This window comes from Danio rerio, chromosome 21 (genome assembly GCF_052040795.2).
Source record: "Danio rerio strain M-AB ecotype USA chromosome 21, GRCz13ab, whole genome shotgun sequence".
Classification (NCBI taxonomy): domain Eukaryota; kingdom Metazoa; phylum Chordata; class Actinopteri; order Cypriniformes; family Danionidae; genus Danio; species Danio rerio.
In genome coordinates this window covers 49475429-49487173 of record NC_141041.1, presented here as the reverse complement: position 1 = coordinate 49487173, position 11745 = coordinate 49475429, and the positions used below count along the sequence as shown (strand labels likewise).

At 37.4% G+C, this 11745-nt stretch overlaps 1 protein-coding gene across 2 annotated transcripts; it reads right to left on the bottom strand.

Moving 5' to 3' along the window:
* Positions 1-2126: 2126 nt before the first annotated feature.
* spry4 (sprouty homolog 4 (Drosophila)) lies at positions 2127-8619 on the bottom strand. 2 transcript variants are annotated; one of them, XM_087299129.1, is made up of 2 exons: positions 8459-8612; positions 2127-5410 (listed from the first exon to the last, which is right to left on the bottom strand). In XM_087299129.1, the coding sequence occupies exon 2, from the start codon at positions 5362-5364 to the stop codon at positions 4432-4434; it is 933 nt and encodes a 310-aa protein (XP_087155255.1). In that variant the 5' UTR covers positions 5365-5410; positions 8459-8612; the 3' UTR covers positions 2127-4431.
* Positions 8620-11745: the final 3126 nt, after the last annotated feature.

Here is an 11745-nt window from a genome sequence, read left to right as displayed (position 1 = left end):
GATCTAGAATAATCTCACTGTAATTTTTAAATTATTCTAGGGTAATCTCACTGTAATCTTGGAATTAATCTAGATTAATTTTACTGTAATCTTGGAATTAATCTAGATTAATTTTACTGTAATCTTGGAATTAATCTAGATTAATTTTACTGTAATCTTGAAATTAATCTAGAATAATCTCACTGTAATCTTGGAATTAATCTAGATTAATCTCACTGTAATCTCGGAATTAATCTAGAATAATCTCACTGTAATCTTAGAATTAATATAGGTTAATATCTCTGTAATATTGAAATTAATCTAGATTAATCTCACTGTAATCTTGGAATTAATCTAGAATAATCTCACTGTAATCTTGGAATTAATCTAGATTAAAATGGCTCATCTGAATTTATTAATTTATTAATCATAATTGAACATTTACTAATGCATTATTAACATTCAACTCCATGCTTGTTAACATTAGTTAATGCACCGTGAGTTAACATGAACTAACAATGAACTACTGTATTTTCATTAACTAACATTAACTAACATGAATGAATACAGTAGTAGATGTATTGTTCATTGTTTGTTCATGTTAGTAAATGCATTAAATAACATTAACTAATGAACCTTATTGTAAAGTGTGACCGAGATATTATATGAGAGACTTGCTTTGTTAACCAAATAAGTGGATCAAATTGGATTTGCATTGTAGATATTAAATAGTTACAAACATATTATTTGTTTATTTTATATATTTTTATATATTGTATATTTTTATTTTTATATGTTTTTAGTTATGATACTCCCAAAATCATTCCGCAAAAAATCTGCAGATTTTTTACAAAATTGTGTGCAGAATTAGCAAAAAATGTTCACAGATTCTGTCTGGTCCTACTCATTAGTCAAGAATACAGCATGTGTAGCTGTATTTATAACTGCTTACTAACGTCTATTAATTAATTAATGCTTAACAAATAATGAATTGACTATTTGCTAATGCTTAATAAATGATTCATAGTGTGTTATAAAGTGTTACCCAGTTTCTTTCTTCTGTTGAACACATGAAAAAGATATTTTGAAGAATATTGGTAATCAGTAACTAAGTATTATTATTTTTTTTTTTTTACAATTCCAGTTAGCAGAATGCTTCATCGTCATTCTTTCATTTTTCCTTCGGCTTAGACCCTGTATTCATCAGGGGTCACCACAGTGGAATGAACCACCAGCTTATCCAGGATATGTTTTATGCATCGGATAGCCTTCCAGCTGCAACCCAGTACCGGGAAACACCCATATACACTAAATCTCTCTCACACACACACACATACACTATGGCCAATTTAGTTTATTCAATTCACCTATAGCACATGTGTTTGGACCAGGGATGCCCAAAGTTGAGCCCCTCTGAGAAGACATTCAGAATGAAGTTTGCAGCCTTCAACAGAGATCATCATTTCTAATTTAACATAACCTTTTGTTTGTTTGTTTAATCGTTGATCTACGAAAAAAGCCAACTGAAATAAAAACATTTCAATTAAATGTTTTAAATGAATCCGATTTTGTAGCGGACAATACATCAAACATCGACGAGCAAATCAAGGCCAACGCAGGATCTGCTTCTCTTGGGTATTTAGCATTGACCAACATTAAGTTATAAATGCGTTTGTTTTTGTTTTTATTGTAAGAAGTTCATTATAAAATGAAATAAAATTATAAGTATTTTTTCTATTTATTTTTCAAGTTAGGAAATTACAATGGCAGCTTTAATGTAATCGTTTGGCATATTTACCTAAGGCCCACTCTCTAAATCAAGTTTGGTTTTTGACTCTTCATAAAAAAAAAAGTTTGGTCACCCCTGGTTTGGACTGTGGGGGAAACCGGAGCACCCGGAGGAAACCCACGCCGACACGGGGAGAACATGCAAACTCCACACAGCCTGGAATCAAACCAGCGGCCATCTTGCAGTGAGCCATTGTGTCGCCCCATTTTCATTCGTGTTCAACAGAAATAAAAAACAAGCTCATAAAGGTCTTGCTGTTGAGTAAACACTGAACTCATTTTTACTTTGGGGTGAACTAAATTCCTTTAAGACTTGCTGTTAATGATTTCCAGAGACACTGAAGACACAACACACAGAGTTGTATATTTAACAATATATATATTTTCAGATTTTCAATGTACATTCCGTTTCGACATAAGCTTTTTTTATTCACAAACAAAAGTAGGCATCTAAATAAATACTATATAAAATAGAACTTCAAAATAAATATATCTATAAAGGGACATTTTCATATGTGTGAGAGATTTGTACTTTTTTTTTTCCTTTTTGCTTATTTTTTTTTAAAACAAAACAAAAGCACATTGCTCTTATCTTTAATCTTCGCATTAACAATGAAGCCAAAAAAAAGGAAACGCAGAGAGTACAAGCCCAGTTTGGAAGGCAGCTTAAAAAGTCTAAAACAATATGGGTTTCCGCTGACCAAGAAACTGTACCACAAATAGACCTCCCATAGATGATGGTGGATTAAAAAGGAAGTTCTGCGCAGCCATTTTTATAGCCGTATCGTTCTTCATAGTCAAAAGAGAAGTGTGAAAGATGAAAAATAAGAGAGAAAGCTAAAGAAAACACCAAATAGGATGGACTGGAATGTTATTTGAGAGGGATCCCTGTTCCTCCCAGACACGTTCATGCACAGCAGCTGTATACGTCAATCAAGCCCTGAAGATGTTGCACCATTTTAGGAGGAAGGAGGGGGAAAGCAAAAAAACCAAATGCCGTTCCTTGAGCGAATTCGATTCGATCTACAGTTTCAGGGGCACGGAGGAACCGGGATTAGCCTTGCCTCTCTCGTGCTAATGAGGCATGGCTAGCATTAACAGAGGTATTTTTATTGCCTGGCACACTTTTCTAAATCAAGTGCTTGTAATTGAAATACCTAAACGCCTTTCTACGCCACAGCCACATAACCCCAACCCCCCCCTCGAAAACAAAATATATATATATATATTTATAATAATTCATTTATATACTTTTGTACTGAATCGTAATTAAACGGTACCATGCAATTTTCTCAGGACACTTTTTCAAGATAGCTAGTTTTTTTTTTTCTGGATGACTATTTACAAGTAACCTGCATAGGTCAACAACGAAACAAATAATCTATGGTACATTTGCAACTCTTCCCAATGCGGCTATATGCGTACGCTATCCACGGCGGGTTCGATTGCAAACGTATACCCTAGCCTTATACATTCAAGACTAAGAACAGTAGTGTATTTCTGCTTTTCGGATTTGTGCAAATGTTGGAATATGAGAAAATACAGACCAGCGAGGTCCTAGTTTCGCGGGTTAAAAAAAAGGCAGGCGTTATTCGTTCCCTTCGTGCCCTCTAGGGATCTTGGTGAAGTGTGCACCGTACCTTTAAGAGCTTACTAATTGGCTAGAGTACAACAACGCACGCCCACTCGAGTTAACCAAAAACCCCACGGTGCACTCCTTTGGCAATATCTCTATACACATGACGACAAAAATAGAGCAGTTTGATACTAGGGCGCGTGTTATGTTTGGTAGCGGTAGTAAACTAGAGAGTTTTTTGTTTGTCTTCCATCTACAGTGAAACACTTTGTACATCTACTGTACATAATACTGTGCTTTTGCCTCGTCATCATGGTGATTGGCGTGTTTATTAAGCTAGCTTTATAGCTTGTCTCACTGCTGGCGCAGCTCCTCTCGTAGCTTATGAATGTCCTTGCTATATAGTCACCAAACTCCTTCCAAGCTGAATTCACATGTAATTTCAGATAAACTGATGATCCCTGAGGTCATACAACGAACTGAACCGCTAAACATTTGGAAGAATCTTTATGGAAGTATGCTATGGCATGTCATCAAAGGGACTCACGAAAGCTTTTTCACCTATTAGCCATCAAATAAACAAACCAACATTCGGTCCCCCACTGAAGATTGAAAACATCCTGCCACGAGGATACCTGGCGTCTTTCGCAATGGGGACTCGGAATCCTTCAGTGGCACGCAATCACCTCCCATGTTTGCATTTCAAACAACACAAGAAATAAAAGCTCTAGAACAAGCTCGTAAATGCACTGTGCACAGAGATGAAGTCTGGTTATTTTGATTGTGACATGTGTTATCAGCTTGGAATTCGCTGCACTTTCTGTCTTCCGGATCCGGAGAGGGATTGCCAAAGTGGAGAACGCTTCTGAATGGGTGGTTTCTCAAAGAGAAAACAAACAGAGATCTTTTGGAAATGCAGCATTCTGTGTTTGCAAGGTCCTTTAGTAGAGGCTAATACGTAGAACCATCGTGAGGAGAAGAACTTCTTTGCAGTACGTGAAATGATCATTTGTGCCCTTCAGTCAAACATTGCTACTGATTTCAACACCTTAAGTACCATGATTTTGGGAGGAAGGTCCTGCAAACCATCATGAGGCTTGTTTTTCTGGCTGACAGGCCTTGATTTCTGCCACCTTGCAGGACTGGGTGCTTTTGCATCGGCATCCTGGGCGGCTGACGCCGTCGTAGCATTTCTGCGAAAGCTTGGCACAGCCAGTGGCAGGTAAATAGCACACCAGGCAGGGCAAAACCAATGAGACGGCTGCCATGAAGGACCAGCGTGCGCAACAGTTCGAGTGCGAACAGGAGCATGGTTTGTCCGCGCAGGAGCCTTCCTCGTCCTCATCAGTGCAGTGGTAGAAAACCCCCTTGACTAGACACATGCAAGTCACCGAGTCCACTAGGTTTTGTGCGGAGCACAGACACTCTTGGTTGCAAACCCAACAAGAAGGCAAGGTTCGGGGCAGCGTGCATTCGGTGCATCGGCATTTCCCGCATTTCTCGCACAGCAGCACATGCTTTTTCTTCTCTTCAGGCAAGGCTGCCAGTGTCTTAATGTTCTTGGAGCTCAGTATCTTGGGCTGCTCCGCAGCTAGAGTCCTGCCGTGGGAATTCCCGGTCGTATACGGATCCACAACAGGAGTAGGAGCTGCGTGATCCAGCAGCCGCTGATCTGAAGACGTGCTACTGCTGCTGCTGATGGAGCTAGGCCGACCGCTGAAGGAGATCCAGGGGTGCGTGGTGGCATCTGGCACCTCACAGCGGGATAAATTCGGATGGTGTGGGGCTCCCAGCAGGACCTCCTGGCCCCTGGGGTTTGCCTTGTGGCTCGGTGGCTGTTGTGAAATCACAGCAGGGGTGTCGATGTAGTCGTTCTCCAAATGCAAAGCTTTCATTTGGTCTATAGGGTAGATGGTCAGCGGGTGCTGGAGGCGTCCGTAGGGAACGCGGCTGTCCAGTAACGGCTGCACCATGATGGAGGAGGAGACGCCGGGAATGTGGTGAGGAACCCTTGACTCCATCTGTAGGTCGTGTTCCTCATATACCAGAGCTCAGCATTTAGCACTCCTGCAACGATTAAAAAGCATGACGTGTTACTGTAAATCTCGCCTTTATTTATTTATTTACTTATACAACAAGGAAAGTGCCATTGAGATACAATACATCTCTTCTACTAGGCAGTCATGGTCAAGACAGGCAGCAAAGAGTTACAGAAAAATGCACATCCCAACACAAACGGATATAATATAAACCTTAATCAATTATTAAAACGTGCACTGTTCTAAATAGGCAGACTTTAAAATATTGTTAAACAAGCGATAGATAGTACAGATTTCGCATGTGGTGTATTTTAAAGCTCATTCCATACATATGAAGCGTACTTGGAGAATGCAGATTGACCTAACTGGCATTGACCTAAAATGGCATCTTGAGTAAAAGTGCATCTGCTGATATGGCATTATAGGTATGGAGCCAACACAAACTAGATATATACCAAGCGAAGCTTTAAAAATAGAAACTAACACATGTTGTTTTCTCCTTAACTGTAATGAAGTGCGTTCTGTCATTTTAGATTACAGTATCATGTGTGTGCGATTAAATAAAGAAGACGTCTTACTGTAAATCTGGCTTTATTGTTAGGATGCTAGGAATGCAAGCTCATCTAAATCAAAGTGGTGTACAGTATGAAATAATTAGGATCAGGGCTTTACATTAACACCCGCCAACCCGCCAAATACGGGTAGACTTCAGCTTTAGACAGACAATCCCACTAGCCACTTTTGCTGGTTGTAAATACTTTTAAAATTGTAGTTTTCCTAAAAGCAGTCCTGATTCTTTTAAGAGCTCAACATTTGTCTTTTTGTAAGCAACACCGGTTGCTTTCCCTTTGAACAGATTATTAATTGGCCTAACGTTAACCGTGTGCATGTGATCCTTTCATTATCACACACGGTATGTTTCACCGGCTGTCATTTGCTTACGGTTTTATTTGCTTTCATTTTTGTTAAAATGGTTTAATTATCTTTTTTTTTGTTTACTATATTGTTTTAATGGGTGATGAACTCTCCATTTATGTGCAGTTAACTGCTGATCCGAGAGATCTTTAGCCACGACAGATTACCGTGCTTATTTTGATACATGACAATAGTTGTTTTTTTAAAAGTCAATTACTTTTCTTTCTTTTTTAAGAAATGTTTCGTTAAATAAAAAGTATACAGCTATCTTTTGACACATAAAAAATTTGTGGCTATGAAATAATTATTGTTGAGTGTGGTTATAGAGATAAATTCAGGTACATCGTTAATTTTGAGCTCTAAAAAAAGTCATTAGAAATAAAAACTAATTGAAAAAACTGTACAAAAGCACGCACATCTCTCTTAATTGGGTGCTCAGCCAAAACCGCAAAAAGTGCAAATTAAATGTAAATCAAAGGCGGCAACACCAAGGCTCCAAAAATACAAATTTATTAAATTAAAAAGGCTGACACAGAGCATGTTAATAAATTTGTATTTTTGGAGCTTGGTGTTGCCGCCTTTGATTTGCAAATAAAAACTAATTGCAATATAACACTATGAAACCACGACTCCTTTGCTCATGCTCATGAATGAGGACGCGTGTGGACATAACACAACATTTAAAGTAATTTTAAGGATGTCAACGTCAAATCTATGCATATAAAATATATTTTCCCAACAACAAAATTGTGGCTAGTGAAAATGCAGAGTGGCTAGTAACATTGGAAAATTACTAGCCACAGTGGCCGGTGATTAAAAAAAAGTTAATGTAAAGCCCTGATTAGGATGATTTGTAATTAAAGTGATGGTTCATGCAGAAATAACAATTTGCTCACAATTAGTCTCCCTCAAGTGATCCCATACTTCTGGGGGTTTTTTTTTTTCAGTTAGATTATTTTTCAGGAGATATTTTGAAACTTGTTAGAAGCTAGTAGTCACTAATATTTAATAGCAAGAAAAACAACTAGTTTAGACATTTCTCGAAATGTGTGTTCAACTGAGAAATAAAGAAGCTTACACATGTTTGTGAGAGGTGATGGTTGAGTAAATTGTGATTTTTTGATGGGTGAACTATCCCTTTAAATATTACAAACATTAAAAGGAGAGAGGGGGAGAGAGAGAGAGAGAGAGAGAGAGAGAGAGAGAGATCATGTAAACCTTCATTCAGCTTAAATTCATTAGTATTAGTTTACATGCCTGTAATTGTGTTGTGTATTTTATTGAGAGTAAACCAAGCATGGCATAAACCAGAAATTAAGATTTACAAATTGATGTTAAACGATCGACTACAAGCCGGACTAGTCGAATTGCGACTCTCTGGACGTTATTCAAGCGTTTAATCCAGTGTAACATTTTTGTTGGACGTCATGTAAAATGCGTATGTTTGATAACAGCTGCATTTAGGAGAAACTCAACCTGTTGCGTGATTTTCCCGTGCTATATTTAAATGTCATAGCTTGCGTTGTCTTATAAGCAGCTCGGACGCCTCTGGAGTGCTGCGGTGTGGTCTAAAACGGCGATTAATACGCTGCCTCAATTACAGTTCCACACAAAGCAAAACAGAAATGAGGCGGATACATTTAGGCTACTTGGATTACAAAACACCTAGAACCTCTCCACAGCGACGACACGCGAACTAATATCCGTCCATGCTCACTATAAGACACGTTTAAAGGTTTATATGCGCGAGCTGCAGTGAAGCGTCACGCGCTTACATTCAACAGAACGCGAACAAACGCGACGCGCGCGCACAGATTTGTGATACGCCACACGAAATGCTGTGCGTTCCCGAGCAAATGAAGCGACGTGTGTGCGTTTAACCTCGAATACTCGTATGCTAGACGTGTGCATTTTAGTGTTGGGTCATCCACGATCATGTCGTGGTTAGTGTTCGTGGTTAAATATTTACTCGAGGCACAAATGCACTACAAAGCGTTGCTGAAGAACGGCTGTATCGGCGCTTTGTGATAAACCAGAAACTACTGGATTCGACACAATGGTATAGCGCATATATATATATATATATATATATATATATATATATATATATATATATATATATATATATATATATAGATGAAATAGATTTAAACTCACTTGCATTCGAAAGCAGATCATTTCCTTCTCAGATGAACAGGTCGTTGCGATATATTCCAGTGGCAAAAAGAGAGACAGATAGATCCAAACGAAGCCGCGGAGTAAAAGCGGACGTCTATCCGTGCGATGTGCACTGCAGTAAGGACACAGTCTTCTACATACGATGTTGCAACTACATGAGGGAAATGGCTTTTTATGAATGGGAGGGTAAGAAACGTACTGCGCAGATGCTTTGACAGATTTTTTTTTTCTTTTTTGTGAATGGGAGGGCATTACGACTCGGGGGTTACACTTTTATGAATGGGAGAAATCCGGATCGCGCTGCGCATGCGCCATTTCGAGATTTCATGAATGGAAGAATGGGGGCTTTTCGTCACAAGGGCAATGTCAAAGCGGATTACATGAAGAAGGCGGCTACAACTGCTTTAATTCGTCTTTTCAATACATTGCCTGTTTCATGTGTGTCGTCTTAAAAGCCTGCCTGCCCTGCTTTGGCAGGGGAATCATTTATTTCCTCATCCCGAAAAGAAAATGTTAAGCAACAGCGTGTTTACCGAGCACAGCTGCTCATCTGTTATTACTCGACATGACGCACTAGGAATGTTAAAATGCCTGGAAGTGAAGGGAGAAAACGTTTTATTACCAAAAAAAAAAAAAAGAAGAAGAAAAAAAACACTTCCGAGTTTCATCATCGCGGGTTAATATGTAAACCTCGACCGGCGTGCACTTTATCCTTATTTCCAGTTCTCAGAAAACAGGTTTTAAATACAATCTCCATTTAAGGGATGCGTTTGATTACCCATTTCCATTTTGATCGAGCTCACCCACCGGAGGAGCACACACACGCACACACACACACACACAAACGCGTTTATGACGCAGCAGCATGAGGTCATGCAGGACCAACAAAAGAACAGGATGTTGTCGATTTGTAACGATCCCACTTGCAGGAAATGTGTGTGAATTTCCTTTTTAGCATCCCCCTGTCTGCCCTTCCCCCCGCGGACAGCTAATTCCCAGCTTGTGGCTTGACTAATGCTGTCAAATGTTAATGGGCAGCCTCAAACATTAGCCCACATTTCCATGACAACATCCGCTTTCGTATTAAAACCCAATCACGATGATTTGATGGGCTAAATTTAGAGTGCTAACTCTCAAAAACACCGTCCTAAACTGTATCTGTTAGAAAATATCGCATGCAGTATTGATTAGATGGAAACCTGAGGGGGAGAGACAGAGCTAAAAATAGCTCGTTCTGTATTCAGTGGTTTCCATTTGCTGCACATGACCACAAACTGAGAACCAGGATTATCAATTAGGACCATTTAACATCTGTAGCACACCAATACACAATGGGTTCTGTGCTATCATGCCTACACCGAATCACTTAGAAATGGCTTGTTTGTTTATTAAATAATTTATTGAGGTGATTTTGGTTATATTCGCACTTTCAGACACTCTCCTTAATAATATAATTTCAGAAAAGTATTGTTTGCAAATAAGAAACAGACAAATTATCATCAGTTTATAACTATCAAAGTACAACATTGTTCGTCGTCAATTAAATAGTGCTAATGTTATTGTGAAGCCATACTGGCATGCTAATTCAGACCCAATATTCAAAGTAAACAATACGAGACCCTTAAAATGAACAAATGTGACAATATAAGACTTCATTCATTTTCCTTGCGGCTTAGCCACTTTATTAATCTGGGGTTGCCACTGCGGAATGAACCTCCAACTTACCCAGCATATGTTTTACACTACGGACAATTTAGCTTACCCAATTTACCCATAGTGCATGTGTAACCGGAGCACCCGGAAACCAGATCGGATATGCGGCCGGCCAGAAGTGCGATATGCCAGCCTGATCTCACGAGAAAACGTAAGTATTTTACGTTTTGCCAGTTTAGTGGCTAATTCGTACGAGTTCAGTTGTACGAAATTGTACGATTTTAAAAAGGAGGCGTGGCACCTAACCCCACCCCTAACCCCAACTGTCATTGGGGGATGGGCAAATCGTACTAAATTGTGCGAATTAGATTGTACGTATTTATACGAATTTGCCACTAAATCAAAAAGTTACGAATTGCCGTGAGATTGTGTTGGATATGCACATTAATAGAGCAGCATGTTTTTATGGCACTGTATAATAATAATTAATATTTTAAAGCACTGTGATGGTTGGGTTTAGGGTTGGGGGTAGGCATTAAAAAATACAGTTTATTGGGTAATTTAGTAAATAACATAAGAAAATACTCAGTACAAATACTGTTTTTACATTACTGTGACGGTTGGGCTAAGGGTTGGGGTGGTGGAAGACGTCAATAAAATACAATACATAGGAAATCGAATAAATAATAGCAAAATTCTCATTAACTTCGATCCAGCAACAATCGGAGAACATGCAAACTTCACACAGAAATGCCAACTGACCCAGCCCGGGCTCAAACCAGCGACCTTCTTGCTTTGAGGCGATTGGATGGAAAACATATGCGGAGGGTGAACAAACACCAGGGTAAGATTAAGATGAGCCCTTTAATGCATTCGAAAAGATTTGTGATCGACCAAGAAGAGGTTTCAACAAATGCACCGTCTAACAAACGTCTATTATGTTCAACACGCACATTGAATAGTTTTATTAAACTAACCAACTATATAATAATCTATATAATAATAAAAATAATGCATTATATATAATATATACATTCATTTTCTTTTCGGCTTAGTCCCTTTATTAATTTTATTAATCAGGGGTTGCCAAAGTGGAACCGCCAGCTCATCCAGCACATGTTTTACACAGCAGATGCCCTTCCAACCGCAACCCATCACTGGGTATATTATATTATATTATATTATATTATATTATATTATATTATATTATATTATATTATATTATATTATGTTATATTATATTATATTATATTATGTTATATTATATTATATTATATTATATTATATTATATTATATTATATTATATTTTAATATATTATATTATATTGTATTATATTTTATTATGTTATATTATATTATATTATATTATATTATATTATATTATATTATATTATATTATATTGTATTTTAATATATTATATTATATTGTATTATATTTTATTATGATGTATTATATTATATTATTTTATATTATATTATATTATATTATATTATATTATATATATTATAATATAATATTATATTATATAATATAATATAATATAATGTAATATAATATAATATAATATAATATAATATAATATAATATAATGTTATATTATTATATTATAATAAAA